The 20,139-nt window shown below is 43.0% G+C and overlaps 1 protein-coding gene across 7 annotated transcripts in view; it reads left to right on the top strand.

Moving 5' to 3' along the window:
* The window catches only part of DPP6 (dipeptidyl peptidase like 6), an 807,813-nt gene that overhangs the window by 704,896 nt on the left and 82,778 nt on the right, over window positions 1-20,139 (top strand). For all 7 annotated transcript variants that reach the window (XM_073334581.2, XM_073334585.2, XM_073334583.2 and 4 more), the window contains 2 exons: window positions 13,590-13,744; window positions 14,960-15,057. In XM_073334581.2, coding sequence (XP_073190682.1) covers window positions 13,590-13,744; window positions 14,960-15,057 — 253 coding nt within the window. The remainder of the gene's footprint in view (window positions 1-13,589; window positions 13,745-14,959; window positions 15,058-20,139) is intronic.

The following is a 20,139-nucleotide window of genomic DNA, read 5'->3' as shown; positions in this document are numbered from 1 at the left end:
AAGAAATTTAGTACTTGTGGCACCTTAGAGACTAACAAATTTATTTGAGCATAAGCTTTCGTGAGCTACAACTCACTTCATCGCATCCGATGAAGTGAGCTGTACTCACAAAAGCTTATGCTCAAATAAATTTGTTAGTCTCTACGGTGCCACAAGTACTCCTTTTCTTTTTGCAGATACAGACTAACACGGCTGCTACTCTGAAACCTGTCATTAAGAAATTTGTGCTTTGTGGGTTTTTTATGGAGAATATGGGCTAGATCCTGCCCTCTGCTGGGGGGAAGGAGAAAATATCAGCAGCTTCTTTGCCTATGGCTCATCGTGGCTAAAGCAGCAAAGCACAGTCTCTTGCCAGCGTGCAGAGAGCTGGCCAGCTAACGTGGCAGTCTGCACACAGCGTTCCCCAAGAGGGCATGGTCTACAGATTATGAAACATGTCTAGCTTCCCACCCGGGCCCAGCTACCCCATCCTGATAAGTACTGAGCACCCACAATCTCATTCAAATTAACCTCCACTCAGTATCAATGAAAAACAGGCCATATGCTTATCTTGTGAACAACAATAAGCCCTAGTCAGCTGCAGGTAGGACTACACTGTGCTTCTTCTCAAAGCAGCAGTCAAAATGTATCCCGCTGGTCCACCCTGAAGAACTCTGCCCTGGCTGGCAAGATCCCTGTACCAAAGGAAGCACTGCTCACATTCTGCTCCAGCCAGGGCAGGATTTGGCAGCGCAGTGGAGACCAGGATGATAGCTAACCTACAAACACCATTAGGTGATCAGCTCCACACTACACATGTTGGCTGGGTTGATAAATAAACCCCTTCTTTGCCTGTCACTTTTCAAACGGGGGAGTCCACATAGTTCTCTTGATGAATACTAGAGACTAATGAGAATGTTGTGTGTCGATGCCGGGGACTGGAAGGCTGCCTGAGCGGAAAACAATGTGTTCCAAATAATTAAACTTCACGACTAAGAGGAGATTAACATGCCATTTTCAGCCCACTCCTTCCTTGTGCTTGAGGGGATACACAGTGACCCAGCTGTTCTCATTTCCCTGAGATTATGGCTTTTAAAATCCTTAGGCCTGCCACTCACATCCAGGCATTTCCTAAATACAGGCTGTTGGTTCTGCTCTGTGCCTCATAGGGATGGCCTCTCTATAACACTGCTGCCACTTGGCTGTGAGTTCCTCAGAGCCGGGACCTTTGTTGTTTAAAACTGCCTGGCTCGAAAAGCACGCTCTACACCAGGGATCTCAAACTCAAATCACCACGAGGGCCACATGAGGACTAGTACATTGGCCCAAGGACCACGTCACTGACACCCCCGGCACGCTGCCCCCAGCCCCACCCCCACTCCACCCCTTCCATGAGGCCCCACCCTTGCCCCGCCTCTTCCCGCCCCTTCCCTGTCCCCATTCCAATCCCTTCCCCAAAGTCCCCACCCCAACTCCACCCCCTCTCTGCCCCTATTCCAACCCCTTCCCCAAATCCCTGCCCCTGCCCCACCTCTTCTCCGCCTCTTCCCCTGAGCACGCGGCTCCCTGCTCCTCCCCCCCCTCTCCTGGAAAGCGCATAGTGCCACCAAACACCTGTTTGGTGGTGGGAAGCACCTGGAGATAGGCAGAGGTGTGGGGACGCGGTCGGGGGGGGGCGGCGGGTGAGAGGAGCTTGGTGGCCATAGGAAATAACTCGTGGGGGGGAGCAGGGAGCTTGGCTGGCTACAGCAAATAACTCCGCAGGCCGTGGACACTACACCAAGGACACTACAGAAATTATGAATGCTTATGGAATTTTTCAAAATGAACATGGTGTCCTTTTGTTTGGTGTTTATTTTTCAGGTTCTTTAGAATGTATGTGTTTGGGAAGGGGTCTGGGGCACGACCTGGTTGTCAGTAGTGCAGCTCTGCCTCCCCCTCACTTTGCACAGATGTTCAAGGGAAGGGCTGCTTGGAAGAGTGGGAGAATGCCTTTTTGGAGGTTGGGCTCTGCACACAAGATTCATAGGACTGGATGGAACCCTAGCACAATGGGATCCTGGTCTATGACTAGGGCTCTGAGACAATATGATAATACTGTTAATGATGATAAGTAGGAGCATTGCCAGCGGAGCGAGGGACATGATTGTTCCCCTCTATTCGGCATTGGTGAGGCCTCATCTGGAGTACTGTGTCCAGTTTTGGATCCCACACTACAAGAAGGATGTAGAAAAATTTGAAAGAGTCCAGTGGAGGGCAACAAAAATGATTAGGTGGCTGGAGCACATGACTTATGAGGAGAGGCTGAGGGAAATGGGATTATTTAGTCTGTGGAAGAAGAATGAGGGGGGATTTGATAACTGCTTTCAACTACCTGAAAGGGGGTTCCAAAGAGGATAGATCTAGACTGTTCTCAGTGGTAGCAGATGACAGAACGAGGAGTAATGGTCTCAAGTTGCAGTGGGGGAGGTTTAGGTTGGATATTAAGAAAAACTTTTTCACTAGGAGGATAGTGAAGCACTGAAATGCGTTACCTAGGGAGGTGGTGGAATCTCCTTCCTTAGAGGTTTTTAAGGTCAGGCTTGACAAAGCCCTGGCTGGGATGATTTAGTTGGGGATTGGTCCTGCTTTGAGCAGGGGGTTGGACTAGATGACCTCCTGAGGTCCCTTTTAACCCTGATATTCTATGATTCTATGATAATCTGGGAAGATTCTGTCTTTGCTTTCCTATAATACATTCACCATTCCTTGGGGATTGCATTTTTTTAAAGTTACTGCAGCATAATGCTTGATTCTGATATCATGCCAGTGTAAATCAGGGTTATGTCCGCCAAAGTTAGTGGTGCTACATGACTATAAGTGAGATCAACGTTTACAGTGGTATAGAAATACCGTAGACTGGCTGAGTCAGGCACTACCTATGTAATATGTATTACCTTGACCATTTTGTGCGCACAGTAGGGCACATAAAATTATGGAGTCGGTGTTATTCTGGGATTACACCAAAGTAACTGAGAGAAAAATCTAAGTGAGCATGGCAGGAATATGACACTGTGATCTTTGGAAACAGTCAGCACAATATGTCTCACTGAAGGCCTATCTGAACAATGCATTTTCCCTAACAGAGTAAAACAGCCTGCTTTAAGACTGTAAAATGGTAATCTAGTTGGATGTGTGGTGGGTGATTTGAGATGATCTAATAATTGATTTTTAAAAAGATGGCACCTGTCAAATAAGCATTTGTATGGGTTTGTTATTTCAGTGAAGACCCCAGTGGTTTCCCTTATCTCAGAACTCTTTGTTTTCTCCCTTTGCAGACCCTCTTCCCTTTCTCTGATCGCTCTTCCTCTTATCTTCTTTTGATGGTTCTTACTGACAAATTCTTTGAGTTTTCTCTCCTAATATAAGATGTGGCCTTTCTGAGACTTTAATTTCCTTTTGTTTAAACTTCCTTTTTATTCACAATTTTAATAAAACAATACAGTGTTTTCAGTGCACCATCTGCAATATACTCCATAAATAAAATTGCTGATTTTCCTTGATCAGCTGTCACTCTTACTGGGTTTAACACATTAGCAATCAAAGTAACAACAGAAGAAAAGGAAAGTATCTTAGACTGAGAACATTTTGCATAACTTCTTATGGGAAAATTAATATATACTGAGATTAATTTGTTCTATTGACAGCAAAGTGTGTGAAGAAAAAGAATCAAAGTATTTACTTTCTGTCTATATTATCACCTGTGGTCATGGCTTTCTTGGTCCTTGTTTTGATTTCCTACTGAAAGAGAGAGGACATGAGCTTTGGTGCATGAACAGAGTAATCATGTGAAAGATAAGGATTTCTTGGGGGGTGAGGAGGCGATAAATAAAAACTCCTTCAATCCATTTCACCCTCCTTAGAGGTTGCTTCTCACCTTTTGAGATGCAAAAGGCTTCTGCTTGTGTAGTTGCAGTAAAAAACATAACCCTGACTGCTGAGCCATTTCCAGGGATGGCTGGTGTGAATTGGGGTAGTTAGGTAATGATGGTGTATCAGTTTATACCACCTGAAGATCTGGCCCATACAGCTTAATAGAGTTCATCACAGCATACTCCAAATTTAAATCTTTAGAAGCTTTCTTGTCTGCCACAGACATGAATGAGTCTATACTTTAGTTATTACATCTAAAAAAAAGAGAGAAACTCTTGGCTTCTTTATTCCTCGCAACCTTCCCTGCTGGGCATGCTGATAACAATCATAGAAATTAAGGATAGAAAAGACCTTGGGGGCAATCATGCATTGATTTGCATTATCCTGAAGAAGGGCTTTGTAAGTACCTGCAGGACAGCTGCATTCAGTGCAATGCTCCGCTCCATATGCAGTGGTACAAATTGAAATGTGGGTATAGAGTGAGGGCGACCATGGTTGGAACTCCTTCCATGTGGTCCTGCCCCCCTGAAAGCTGATGTATATCGGTCCCTTCCTGCATAACTAGTCACTCCAGCTCCGTTGCAGGAGTTATGGAAGATAAGCAGCAAAGGCGGAATGGCTGCTTAGGGAAATATCTTCCCCGCACATCACCTGCATCATCTGAAGCTAGGATGTTTAGCCCCGTACTGTGTTAAGCTGTCTGCAGATAGCATGGAGACCTGTAAGTACTCTCAGCACAGCAGTGGCCCAGGATGTTGGCTCTTTCAAAATACAACAAACATGAACTGATGTTAGTGTTTAGAGCTGGTCAAAAACTGTAAACACAACTGTATGAAAAATGTCAAAATTTTGGAATTACTTTCATTTTCCAGGGTTCAAAGCTGACCTGTGGGGTTTTTTTTAATTATTATTATTGGCCCGGGGGGAGGGAGGGAGAGAAAGAGGGTTGGATTGATGGATCGATCGATTGATTGATTAGAATTTTTAGGTTTTTTTCTATGTATTTTTCTGTTTATCTTTTTTCACTTTTTGGTTTGTCCTTCTATTGTCTGTTTTGATTTTTTCCATTTTTTTTCTTTTTCAATTCATTTTTTTAAATGACTAGGATGGAGGGAATCGGGGGGCAGGAGGGAATAAAGAAGAAAAAGACGAAATATAAAATTGATAACTGGAAAGATAGAGAAAAATGTCGCCAACAATGCTTTTTAGGACAGCTCTAAGGGTGGAGTGATGGATAGATGCTTAACCCAAATGCTGCAGACAGTGCCAGCCAGCACCTAGAGTGAAATGATGATGATCACATTCTGCATGGATGGACAAAGGACAGGCGCTCCCTATGAGCTTTCTCCTTCCAGTGCACTCATGCGAGAAAAGGAATAATTTGTCCCACAATTTCAGCTCTTACTCAGGCCAACCTATTCCCTGATAAGATATCAGGAGTGCCCTTTTCATTCCCATCCTCAGCAAAGAAACTGATCATGGATGCAGTAGAGCTAGGTTGCGGAGCTCATTTGGATCACCTATAAATTCCAGGAACTTGGTCTCTGGACAACATGAGACAGTTTATGAAAGTTTTGGAGCTCAGGGCACCTGTATGGCATTCCTACCTGTCCTTGAAACCCCAATAATACAAGTCTTTACATACAACATGAGAGCTGTGCACTACATAAACAAACAAAGGGTGCCTGCTCCTTGCCATTCTGCTTGTAAGCCATCAAATTCAGGATCTGGTGCCAGCAGAACAGGGTATCCCTGATGACCTTCATCTCCCAGGAGTTAGCAACAGCCTAGCAGACACCCTGAGGAGCTAATCCATAACTAATCCTGAATGGTCCCTGCAGAGCTCCATCATAGGAGCAATAATCCATCTTTGGGAATCTCTTATAATAGACTTGTTCGCCAACAAGGAAAAGAGCAATTCTCAGAACTTTTGCTTCAGAGGGGGCCTGAGAGCTCAAGACCAGTGGAACAGATGTTCTGTGCCTTTCCACCAATTCCCCTGATTCTCAGGATGATTTCCAAGATCAATAGAGACAAAGCCATGATCATTCTCAAAAAGAAAAGGAGTACTTGTGGCACCTTAGAGACTAACAAATTTATTTGACAATAAGCTTTCATGAGCTACAGCTCACTTCATCGGATGCATGAAAGCTTATGCTCAAATAAATTTCTTAGTCTCTAAGGTGCCTCAAGTACTCCTTTTCTTTTTGCGGATATAGACTAACATGGTTGCTACTCTGAAACATGATCATTCTCGTAGCTCCATACTGGTTGAGGCAGTTTGGGCTGACTGACCTCTCATAGATGGCTTCCAGACCACCAAGATCTCACAGCACCATGGCCAGACGCTCCAGCCAGACCCAAAGTGACTGTACCTGATTGATGGCCTGCCCATTGGCTGGCTGAGTATGATGGACACGTGCTGCTCCCTGCAGCTCCAGAAAATCCTGGTACGGATCAGGAAAACATCTACCAGGAAAATGTACTCTAAATGGAAGAGGTTCTCGATATGAGCAGCCCTGCACAGTTAGTACCTTTTACAAACCCCAACATCAAAGACCCTGGACTATATATTACTCTTAAAGCAGGCCAGCCTTTTGTTCAGCTTGAATAAGGTGCATCTGGTGGCAATTTTGGTTTGCCATCTGCCTGTGCAGTTGTATATGATCTTTTCTTACCCAACATTATCAAAAGTTTCTCACACTGGGAACTACCCCTGCCTAAGACTTCAGTATAGTCCTTCTGAGGCTCATGGACTCTCCCTTTGAACCTGTCTTAGACAGCTCCATGCATTACATTACTCAGAAGACTGTTTTCCTGGTGACTATCAATTCAGCCAGAAGAGTGAGCGAGCTCCGGGCACTTGTGGCCAAACCTCTCTATATGATGTTCCAATAGGGACAGGGTGATGCTGAGAGCTCACCTGAAGTTCATTCCTAAGGGGGTCTCAAAATTTAATCTAAACCAGTCAACTTGTCTATCTTCTTCCCAAAGCCACACTCGGCACCATGAGAAAAGAAATTACACACATTAGATGTATCCAGGACTTATTAAGTTGACAGGTTAAGTCATTCTATTTCTATCCATAGGACAGAATGTTCTAAATATTAAGCTGTCTCATTACAAAGGAAACTGGCTGATGCACCTCTCCCCCCAAACATCAAGGCTCATTTCACTAGAGCAAAAGCAGTATCCTCTGTCTGGTTCAGGAATGTGTCAGTATTGGAAAGTTGCAAGGCAGCACTATGGAGTAACCTACTGACTTTTGTCAAGCACTGCACCTTGAACTTAGGCACCAGGTCAGACGCCACATTCAGGAGAGCAATACTGCAACCGCTGTTTCACTGGTACGCTGAAACTCTTCGTTCCCACCGTCCTGAGGGGATACTGCTTGCCATTCACCGACAGTGGGTTCCACACTGACACACACGTGAAGAAAGATTTCTTACCCTACAGTAACCGTTGTTCTTCCAGATGCTGTAGTCAATGTGGATCCCATTACTTACCCTCCAGTGATTTCAGATACCATGGGCTTCAAGCTGTGAGAGAGCCGAGGGAGGGTCACAGGAGCCCTGCCCTTTATGTTTTCACATGGACACATGAGGAGGCAGAGAGTGCATGCCCAGCTCCAGTGGACACTGCTAGCCAAAGGTGCTGATCCCATGTTGCTGTACAGTGGGGTCGATGTTTACAACATCTTGAAGATGCACGGTTGCTGTAAGGTTAGTAACCGTTCCTTATGTTCATGAGGTGATTATGAATACGAAGAATAAAGAGGCCCCCACTCTCTGATACTTACTTTGTATTCATAAATACGTTCTCTGCTTTGCTAAAGCTAATTGCTCTTTCGAATAATGGCAAGATCCTGGCATTGTTTCAAGGCAAAGGTTCACGCAATTAAATCTCAGCAACAGAGGCCTACAAAATGGCCACTAAAACCTCACTTGGCATGTGACCTTCAGCTGAACTGCTTCATTAAGCCTGAGAGCTTGGAGAAAATGTTTGCTGAATAAAGTCATTCCTAATTAATGTGAAAATGTCAAAGATTTGTCTGCAATCCTTTTTACCCCTTTCCTTCTAATGCTCAATTATGTCTTTAATGAGCTGCTAACATAAAAAGCCAAAAGCCGTATTTTAATAGGACAATACAATGAAAATATTCCAACAACATTTTGCCAAGTAGATCTATTCTGCTGTTTGTAATATTTCATATTTCTCATTCACCCTCCCAAGCTTGTACTGGGAAGGTCTTGGGTTGTCATTAAGTTATGATTATTATTAGTAGAAGTAGTAATTATTTACATTGGTTGCCATCAAAACCTTTTCAATGCTGCCTTGTATAACTGGACAGCAACCACAATCTCAGTGTTTGCAACGTCCCCTATACTTAGGCAAATATTATCCTTAAACATAAAGGAATATTGCCAATACTGTCCTAATGTATCTAGCTACCACAGGCAAGCTAAAAAGTTGTAAGAATGACTGCTGTATGTAGCTTTGTATAGTGTTATTAATTTCGTTGTATTAAAATTGAAAATGTTGCCTTAAGATATCAAACAAGAAATAATGTCCCTGTCCCTTAGACATTCCAATCTGACAAATGATTTGAAAGAAGGTGAAAAGAATGGGCCCAGACCTACTCATTGACTTAGACAAAAGCCCACTGAACTCAAGGGAGTGAGATTTGACTCTTGATGAAAATAGCCTGAGAATGTTTGGGTAAGATGAATAACAGTTATCTACCCCAAGGCTGCATGATTATCATCTGTTCAAAAAAGGTTCTCTTGATCCGTTTGCCAAATTATGTAGTGGGATTTTGTTATTATTTCTTGTTTTATTTGAGCATTTAGGGACTAGGATGAGACAACCAAGGTCTTTCAATAATATATACATGAAAAAATATTTTAAAAGTTATAAAGACAGTTTACGCATAGTAATTACTCTAGGTAACATGTCTAAATTCTTTCCCCATAGAACAATAAACAGCATTCTGTGACAATCTCTCTCTCAGTTAGTTTGAAAAGAATAAATCCTTGATCACTCGATACACCCCCATTTGTGAGCGGGTACCTGCATGGGCCATGTCATAAATATAAAGGGAAGGGTAACCACCTTTCTGTATACAGAACTATAAAATCCCTCTTGGCCACAGGCAAAACCTTTTCACCTGTAAAGGGTTAAGAAGCTAAGATAACCTCCCTGGCTCCTGACCAAAATGACCAATGAGGAGACAAGATACTTTCAAAGCTGGAGGAGGGGCGGGGGGGAACAAAGGGTCTGTCTGTCTGTGTGATGCTTTTGCCAAGAACAGATCAGGAATGCTCTTCAGAACTTCTGTTAAGTTAGTAAGTAATCTAGCTAGAAATCCGTTAGATTTCCTTTTGTTAAATGGCTGGTAAAATAGGTTGTGCTGTATGGAATGTATATTGCTGGTTTTCTGTCTTTTTGTAACTTAAGGTTTTGCCTAGAGGGATTCTCTATGTTTTGAATCTGATTACTCTGTCAGGTATTTACCATCCTGATTTTACAGAGGTGATTCTTTTACCTTTTCTTTAATTAAAATTCTTCTTTTAAGAACCTGATTGATTTTTCATTGTTCTTAAGATCCAAGGGTTTGGGTCTGTGTTCACCTGTACAGATTGGTGAGGATTATTATCAAACCTTCCCCAGGAAAGGGGGTGTAGGGCTTGGGGGGATATTTTGGGGGAAGATGTCTCCATGTGGTCTCTTTCCCTGTTCTTTGTTTAAAACGCTTGGTGGTGGCAGCATACTGTTCAAGGACAAGGCAAAGTTTGTACCTTGGGGAAGTTTTTAACCTAAGCTGGTAAGAATAAGCTTGGGGGGGGTCTTTCATGCAGGCCCCATATCTGTACCCTAGAGTTCAGAGTGGGGAAGGAACCTTGACAGGTCACATGGAGAATGCCACACTCAGGGCACACTGCAAGAAATAGGGCAGACAATCCCTCAAACTGGTGGTTTATTTATAATTAGATTCACCGAGCCAGTAACAAAAGAATAGTACCACACTGGTTAACAAGAAGCCAAACACAGTCTCCTGTAGGCAACCCAGCCCTTGGCTCCCCTCTAGACAACCAAGTCTAATATAATGAGAGGTTACTGAAAACTCTATTCACTATACTTATAGTTCTGCCAATCCCAAAGGATCAGACACTCACCCTAGGTCAATATGAGTCTCAGATCTTACCCAATAACTGCACTGATGCCAATCCTTTCATAACTAAAACCTAAAGGTGATCGAAGAGTTAAAGGATCATATACATTCAAGTGATTTTCAGAGTCCATAGTTCAGTATCAGAGCAGTGATGTTATAGCTACTGGTTTGCAAAAGTCACTCTGGAATCATCCCAAAAGGTCTGAATCAAAATGCAGTTTAGATGTAGAGTCTGATAGAATCTTTTCATGAGAATTCCAGGGTAATCCAGGTAACTACTTGGTGATCTGGTACTATGGTTTAGACTTTCCCTGTTAAAATTTAAGCAGACCTGAGATGAAAGGATCAGGCCCAAGATTTCAACTTTATAGTGAAGTGGGCTGTTAAGTGTTTTGAGCACAGCGTGTGACTGAGGATTCTTCTTTGTAGAGCACACATTATCTCATCACTTTGAAGTTAACATTCTAGTTACGATGCATACACAGGTAATCCAATTATACTTTTCAGAGTAACGGCCGTGTTAGTCTGTATTCACAAAAAGAAAAGGAGTACTTGTGGCACCTTAGAGACTAACCAATTTATTTGAGCATAAGCTTTCGTGAGCTACAGCTCACTTCATCGGATGCATACTGTGGAAACTGCAGAAGACATTATATACACAGAGACCATGAAACAATACCTCCTCCCACCCCACTCTCCTGCTGGTAATAGCTTATCTAAAGTGATCACTCTCCTTACAATGTGTATGATAATCAAGTTGGGCCATTTCCAGCATAAATCCAGGTTTTCTCACCCTCTGCCCCCGCACACACAAACTCACTCTCCTGCTGGTAATAGTTCATCCAAAGTGACCACTCTCCCTACAATGTGCATGATAATCAAGGTGGGCCATTTCCAGCACAAATCCAGGTTTTCTCACCCCCCACCCCCACCCAAAACACACAAACTCACTCTCCTGCTGGTAATAGCTCATCCAAACTGACCACTCTCCTTACAATATGTATGATAATCAAGGTGGGCCATTTCCAGCATAAATCCAAGTTTAACCAGAACGTCGGGGGGGGGGGAAGGGTAGGAAAAAACAAGGGGAAATACGCTACCTTGCATAATGACTTAGCCACTCCCAGTCTCTATTTAAGCCTAAATTAATAGAATCCAATTTGCAAATGAATTCCAATTCAGCAGTTTCTTGCTGGAGTCTGGATTTGAAGTTTTTTTGTTTTAAGATAGCGACCTTCATGTCTGTAATTGCGTGACCAGAGAGATTGAAGTGTTCTCCGACTGGTTTATGAATGTTATAATTCTTGACATCTGATTTGTGTCCATTTATTCTTTTATGTAGAGACTGTCCAGTTTGACCAATGTACATGGCAGAGGGGCATTGCTGGCACATGATGGCATATATCACATTGGTGGATGTGCAGGTGAACGAGCCTCTGATAGTGTGGCTGATGTTATTAGGCCCTGTGATGGTGTCCCCTGAATAGATATGTGGGCACAGTTGGCAACGGGCTTTGTTGCAAGGATAGGTTCCTGGGTTAGTGGTTCTGTTGTGTGGTATGTGGTTGTTGGTTAGTATTTGCTTCAGGTTGGTGGGCTGTCTGTAGGCAAGGACTGGCCTGTCTCCCAATATTTGTGAGAGTGTTGGGTCATCCTTCAGGATAGGTTGTAGATCCTTAATAATGTGTTGGAGTACTGTCTCACATCTTTGATTTTAAGATTAACTGACCCATCCACATATATGATGTAAGGAAATTAAGACGTGGCAGGGAATTAGCATCCACAAGCTAATCTGGTTACACTGTTAAACTTTTAACAAGATATAGGTAAACACAGACCAATGGATCATACACAGGTTGGCTGGTCTGTCAGTGTCATACTGTGAAAAGCCCAAAAAAACACTTAAAAGTTATGTGTGTCTGTGTGTAGTGACAACAGTGCCGATCTGGCATATGGGGACTCTGTAAACCCATCCCTATGCACAACAGAGGAAGGTCATATTCTGGTCAGACCAGAGGATCTCTTTGGAGTGGTGTGGTGCATGGATCCAGTGGACCAAAACCCTGTATGACCAAAGCTCTGAATGTTTTCACTCTTCTTCATAACTTCTAGTTTCCAACACTCTCTCTAATCCTGTCTGCAAAGAGGCTTTCAGCTTTTAGATGCATACAAAAGCTGTAGAAATCACTCTTTAAGTCCTAAACTTCTCTATTTATTGGCATTTGGAAGACACTAACTTGACTTCCTAAAGTTCTAGTTTTGTGAAAGGTAATAATCTATTTTCTTTAAGAGGTTTAATATCATATGAATGATCCTGACTAAAGCACAGCAGAAGGGATTGCATGTCCTGTACAGATTACTGTATAGGAAGATAGGTTTTGTTCTTTTGATGTGAGACTAAGAATCACAGATTCTGTAGAGCAAAAGCTTCTAGAGAATTCAGCCCTAAAAGGCACAGCTATGTAGGCAGACAAGCCCTGGCTACTACTACAGGTTCTTGGAATTCATATTAGGTAAGCATTAGAGGTGGTTCTGGGCCTGGCATGTTGCAAGACACTGTCTTTCTGATTACCATTTTGATTTCCCACCAAACACACACACGCACACGCACTTGAATTAGGACATAATTTTTGTGACTCATGTCTGAACAACCAGTAGATACTACTGCAATAATATATATATATATATATATATATATATATATATATATATATATATATATATATATATATATATATATATATATATATATATATATATATGCCACCTGAAAGTCTGGAGTCTCAGCATTCAGTGCTGTGAAGCATTAATTCCTGACTCCAGCAGTTTATAAAATACTGGTTTGAAAAAATTGTCAGAAATGAAGTGGTAATAAAATGCAAGATGGTAATCAGAATGACATGCTTTTAGTATGTCAGTAGCATATGATGTGCCAGTGTTACCTGCCCTCTTCAGACCAGCAAACTTTTCCAAACCTGGGAGCAGTAATTAGAAAGATAAAAATTTCAGTCCTTGACATGTGCTTGTATCTATGTTTCAGTGCTATAGCAATTTAAGACCACCAATACCTCCTTAAAGAGAATAAAATCTCAATCTCAGAAGCATTTTCAGTAGTCCATAACAGCTATGAAATATCATCCTTTTTGTTGCCAGCAATTAGCTATAGGCCCAAACTGTCAATATACTTATACATGACATTATGTACAGTACGTACTTAATATGTACGTTCACATATCTGTGTACCATATACCTAACACAGCGACAGCAGTGCCTTTTATGGTGTCATGGGCATATGTGCCTGATAATTTAAGCAACCTGATGTTTCTTGAGCAGTATTTATGCCTAGTAACCTATATGTTGAGAATATTTATTATCAGTTGTGTTCATTAGTGATATCGCATAATTTACCGAGCATTTTTTACTGATTTTCCTGTTGCATCCTCCATGTGCTATGATTAGAGTAGGATCTTTAGCTCTATGCTGTTTGGTTTCATGTCTAATAGGTGCTTTTTTCTTTTTAAATTAGAGGAGATCTTGAAGACTCATATAGCACATTGGTGGTCTCCTGATGGCACCAGGTTAGCATATGCAACAATAAATGACTCCAGAGTCTCTACTATGGAAATTCCAGTCTACACTGGCAGCCTTTACCCTACTGTTAAAACATATCATTATCCAAAGGTAAGGGAAAATATAAACAAACAGTCAACAGGTTTTGAATTTTTCATGGTTTTGTTTCCAGCTGACTCTGATATGGTAATGTATAATAGAACATATTCATAAGCAGTGCAATGAACAGAGAAAAGATCATTCATTCCCCATTGAACTGTTAAACTGTGGTCTTCACTATTCTTTTGCTGCCTTTGTAAAAGTACATTTTTCTGACACTGCTAATAGTCATTCAAAAGTGTAAAAAGAAAAAATAAAGTCTAAACTCTTTCTCCCTCTTGTACCTGGACAAAATCAGTTGTATTTTGATGCTAGATGGGGCATGACTACATCTGAGAAGTTGCAAACAAAATTATGATATTTGTTGGTTTTGTGCCTTTACATCAAAAGGGCAATCAGGAAAATTTAGTACTCAGACTTTCCTGTAAAATTCAAGATGGGATAATAGACAGGACAGATAGTCAGGCTTCTGAAACACACCACACCTTAGCTTTAGGGAGACAAAATGAATTAGGGATGAAAAGGGCCAATCCTGCATTGCTTTGCAGAGCCCTACAGAAGATTGTCACTGCAGGTGAACAGCATTTGGTGCAAATCTCAAGCCAGTGTGGAATATTATTATTACTTTCTGCTGCAGTATAGTATGTTGTTGTACTGTACTGCACAGCTGCTTCCTGTAGACATCTCACTTTGTGTGGTGGTCCCCTCAGATCTCACATGCTAAGCCAAGTCAAACCCAGCTACTCCTGAAGATAGGAGACATCGAGAGAATACATAGATGCTGCAGGAAGTGGTGCTGATGATTCAGCAGGAGGCGCTCTTTCACATAAGCCAGTGTTTAACCAATGTCCAACATGGGGCTAAAGGCTACCCTGCCATTTTCAGATAGGGCATCAAACTGAGATCCTGACCCTTGTTACTAAAAATACCATGACATTTTTCACAAATGTGGTAGATGTTATTGTCAACGTTCTAGCCAAATTTCAATGTGGGCCATTACATCCGACCATCCTAAGTTCCTCACACTTCAATGCCTGCTCAAAACTGTTGTATGCTTTTTCTGTGCATTGTTAAACAGTTTCTGCTTTCCAGCCCAGGGGTGGTTGCACTTCATAAGATAAGATATTTTTGTGTATATTATGATTACAAAGCATTTTAGGATCTCTTCAGATAAAAGGTTATATCTATAAATGTAAGGTGTTATTTATTGTCATTTTTAATTTCCAGGCTGGAATGGAAAATCCAAGCATTTCTTTACATGTCATTGGTTTGAATGGCCCTACCCATGATCTGGAAATGACTCCCCCTGATGATCAAAGAATGAGGTAAGTTGCTTAGTATGTTATACTATTGCTTTACTTCAAAGATTACCTTTATAAATATTAATTGTACAGCCTTTTCCTCCACTGCTATTAAATGATTTCATTCTGTGCAAATAAAAAAAAGTAACTACTTGAACCACTTGAAAGTGATTTTTCTTCTTAAGTGTGATTTTGTATAAAGGTTATTTTTGTTGGTTTGTTTGTGTGTTTTTTCTCCTTAAAATCATTTTGCTCAGGATTAGCCTGAGGGCTATTCTGAGGAAACTCTTTAGACTGCGCTAAAATCTGCACAACAAATTCATTTAATGTGCTGATTTTAACTGTTGTAAAGACAATACCTTAATTACAATTTTCACCAAATATGGGAGAGCTTCAAAGTAGACATTGGGACAGACATATAACCACTGCAGCGCAAGCACGAAACTCAGCTGGTTTGGCACTCAAACATGAAAATGAAACCAGGAAGGCTTTATGCAAATGTTTTTAGATCCAAGAACCTTTCATCAAAACTAGAAGCAAAATTTTTTGCTGTTTCTGCATAGGCTTCAGTTTTTAGAAAGTAAGGCCCCAGTTCAACAAACTAGTTAAAGATGCGCTTATCATTAAGCATGTACTTAAGTCTATTACTATTCAGCAAAGCACTTAAAAACCTTACTGGGATTTAAGCATATTCCATGGCAAAAAACTATGTTAACACAGAGTCAAGGTTGCTTGGTGATATGTCATCCCCTGGCAGAACACTAAGTTGAGCAAAACAACAGACTTCTGAAAACCAGGACATGCACAGTTGGGTTGCCTATGTAACCTAACTCTGCCCTCTTTCAGAAGTGCCCCAGTGTGCCCTGTTAACACACACACCTTTACTCTGACTAGTCTACAGTTTCTGAAATGTACAAAAAGAAAAGGAGGACTTGTGGAACCTTAGAGACTAACCAATTTATCGGAGCATAAGCTTTCATGAGCTACAGCTCACTTCATTGGATGATGAAGGTGCCACAAGTACTCCTTTTCTTTTTGTGAATACAGACTAACACGGCTGTTACTCTGAAACCTGAAATGTACACGCTGCTCACCTTTTACAGCCCATCGACTCCCACCCACAGGGTTCCATCCAATACCATTAAAGGGGAAAAAAAGGTTATTAAATCTTTATATTGCCCAGGTGTACAAAGGTTTGGACTAGAACTGTCATTGGTGGGGTGCTCACCAGGGGCAACGATGTTGGCACAGTCTCTTGAGTTACCCAGGCAAGTATAAAATGGTTGCATAGAAACCCTCTCATGGGTTTTTCCTTTTCTGGTGCACGTGTACTGTAACCACAATAAATCTATGCAAGTGAAGAAGTGTACGTTCTCTTATACACCATTCACTGTTTGGGTCCCTCAAAGACTTAGTGGGTGCCATGCACTACCGTGTGTAAAAACTGGCCAACTGAGACCATTTTGACCTGCGTCACAGCAATATAATAGTTTTCTCTCTAGTGCTGTGCAAAAAAAATCCACCCAGAAACTTTTTGAAAAATAGCTCTTCTTTATGGGGCCTATGTTTCTGGAACTCCTGGCTCAACTGACGCCACATTTGGGTCACTAACCCTATCTTACACACCCATGAGGCATAGAAAATTTCATGATAATCCATGTCGGCATGCGGATTTCAGGGTATTTTAAAGTGTCTTCCTTTACATAGGAAGGATAGAGGCACAACACAGACATAAGGCTCCTCTAAACAGGCATCTGCAGCATAGGAAGCTCTGAAAGGTGTGAACTGGCTCATTCACCTGAATGTGATGTTCTCAGTTGAATGAGAACACCCCTTGGAGATTACTACAACCTGAAACAATAGCTCTGAGACTTGTGAACTACTCCATTCATCTGAGCAGGTTTTCCCTTCCAGCTCCTGAGTGCTTTAGAGCCACCCTGTGATATGAATGAAATATGCCTGTTCTCAGCTCCCTGCTCAAAGGGAAGGATTTCCGCAGATCCTGGCTCACATGGATGCAGGGAGGGAGCTTCAGACCCTCTCAAAAGGGCAAGCCCTGCCCCCTCAAAACCCAGCTCATGTGATGGAGAGTGGGGGTCCAACCCCTACTGGTGGGCATTGGACTCTCAGACAGTAGCATACACACAGGGGCAGTGAGAGGGGCTCAGGCACCCCCAGAGGGGCAAGAGCCCCCCCAGAACTGGGCATACAAACAGTAGACAGAGCAACATGGGGCTCACAGGTGCCCCCGCACCTATTCTGCCACAGTCCTCCTGACACTTATACCTCATACCCCTTCCCAGTGTCTCACTCCTCCACTCCCACCAACTCCCACGCCTCCCTCACCTAAGTCCCAAACCTCTCTGCCCTTTTTACTCCTGGGGGAATTCTGTGCCACGACGTGTGTGCAGAATTCATGTCCCCTGCAGATTTCTTTGCTTCCATGGAGAAAAATGAGTTCTGATTGGGAAGTGAAGGGAATCCTCATGAGCAGTCATGCACCCCACCCCATCAGCACGGGCATGTCATTTTGGGCACTCAGAGCAGCTGGCAGAGAGATAAATCACCGTGGGGGTGGGAGATTGGGGCTGGAGATGCCTTGGCTTGTGGCTCCTACCGTGTATCGGGCTCAGCTGCTAGTCCCAGCTTCCCCTGTAAGGAGAGGCCACGGCTGGGGCAGGCTAAGACCCATCCCCAGAAACCTCCCCCAGCTGCAGGAAGCTCTGCACCTCCCCTTTACCCTCTTCCCCCTGCTTACTGCCCCCATCGCTCCTCAGCTGCTGGGGGAGGGGTCACTGTACTGGGAGCTGCTCCCCTGTTCACCCAACCCCCGTGCACCCAGACTCTCCCATGACCCCCCCCACCCCCCCGCTGCCGCCAAACCTCACCCCCCTGACCTGGACCACTCCAATGAGCCCCCCCCCCAGACAGATCCCTACCCCACCAAGCCCCCCTCTCCTACACCCACCCACCACTGAGCCCCCCACACCCAGACTCCCCCTGCTGAACCCCAATCACCTTCACCTGGATCCTCCAGCAGTGTCCCATTGCCCCTTCAACCGGAACCTCCCAATGAGCCCCTGTGCATCCAGATACCCCCTGCAACGAGATCCCAACACTGAGCCACCCACATCCAGATTGACCCACACAGAACCCTCACACCCCGCACCTGGATTGCCCCACACTAAGCCCATCCACACTTCAATCCTGCTAGGCTGAGCCTGCCTGCCCACTCCTGGTGCACCTGGCACAGAGGAGCAGGGCCGCGGGGTGTTTCTGAGGCATGGGCGGCCCTTGCACTGTGCCAGGTTTGGGTGTAGCCTCACCACTGAGTTTGTGTCCCATGATCTTCCACCTCCATGCTCCCCACTGCCATGCTGAAGCCTCCCAATTTATTTATAGACAAAATTTGCAGAATTTTGCAGAAAATTAAAATATTGTGTGCAGAATTTATATATTTTGATGCAGAATGCCCCCAGAGTACTTTCTGTATCAACACCCAATTTATCCCCCTTCCCTTACTGCATTGCCAAACACCACTCCCCCAATTTCCCCACTCCTCCACCCCCCTAATGACCCTTCTCCCACCCAGGAAACATTCACATGTCTAATTTTGTCCCCAGATACTTTCATTACATTCCCCCTCAAATAAAATTGCCACCCATGACTCACTAATTGTAGCCACCTCCAGGCACTCAATCCAAAATGCCTTTTGTCTTATGTGGGGGCTTGTGATTAACTTATCCTTAATTATGTTAATTGAAGGGTAAATTCATGGCCATCAATCTCAACAAGGTCTGTGACTCATCCCAGTCATCAGTTCCTCTCAGGTTAACAATACAAGGCAGTTGAAGGAAACTGGGATTTCGTTTTGTTTGTTGGGGCAGGGAGGAAAGGAGCTGTAAGGCAGGAACCCCTCAGTCAAATGACCCCAAATCTGAAACAACTAACCATACCCTGCACTCCCATCAGGCACAACAAATTTGAAATCAATCTGAGTAACCATTCGAATTCTTGAGCCCTTATAAAGGTCGGGCTTTAAAGCACATACGTTGGTGGGAATGGAAACGCTCTAGCTGTTTCTCTGAACTGGCACATATACACTGTAAAAAACAGTAGTTTTCTTAAATATTGGTCTCAGTTTGGGTCCCCAAATATTTAGTGAGTGCCATGCACTTCTTTGGGTAAAACTTGACAAATTGAAACCATTTTGACTCAAATCACTTCAGTAGTTTGCTCTCTAGCTCTGCACAAAGAAAACCCACTGAGAAACTTTTTGAAAATTGCAATCTTTTCAGGGGCTGTATCTCCAGAACCCCTGGCTCAAATGACCCCAAATTTGGGTCACTGACCCTACCCTGTACGCTCCTGAGGCATGCCAGATTTCAAGGCAATCTGACTAATCATGGCAATTTCAGAGAACTTATGTACAAAGGTTGACTTTTAAATAGAAGTCATGATGTAATCTTAACTATGGTGACACTGCTACACCACAATAACTCTTAAGTGCTTAGCTGACCTGGGGCCTATATGTTGTGGTTTCTTGGACACTTGAAAACAAATCATTATACGGCTATAAAGAACAGTGTAATGTTTTGGCATAAGAATTTATTATCATAATCAGTCTGCCTTCAGGGGAGAAGAGTTCTAATCTGCTGCTTTAGCTCAAGTTTGATGCAGTCACCTACAAAAGCCTGGAGGCCAAATCCTGATTTCATTTATGCTGATGTAAATCAGGAGTTAGTCCATTGACTTCAGTGGACTTACACCAGTATAACAGAGATCAGAATCTGATTCCATGCCTACACTGCCACTAATCGTCCCTCTCCAAATACTAACAGAGCACTTTGTGTGAATGTCAAATACAATTTGTAAAGATCTCTTCCTCCAGGATATTAATTTGTGTATGGTCACCAGACAGATATACTGGTACCTCTGGAATATTTTTAATTAGATGTTGGGCCTCCAAACAAAACCACACCAGCCAGTAGGCACTGCACAAAGCAGATGAAACTTGCCTGTTTGCCGGGGGGAGGGGAGTGTAGTGGGTTAATCTTCATTGTGCATGAGAAATATAAAGGGCCAGATTCTGATACCGTTACACAG

Source organism: Lepidochelys kempii, chromosome 2 (assembly GCF_965140285.1).
Source record: "Lepidochelys kempii isolate rLepKem1 chromosome 2, rLepKem1.hap1, whole genome shotgun sequence".
NCBI classification, from domain to species: domain Eukaryota; kingdom Metazoa; phylum Chordata; order Testudines; family Cheloniidae; genus Lepidochelys; species Lepidochelys kempii.
The sequence above is the reverse complement of the archived record's forward strand: the minus strand, read 5'-3'. Positions and strand labels throughout refer to the sequence as shown.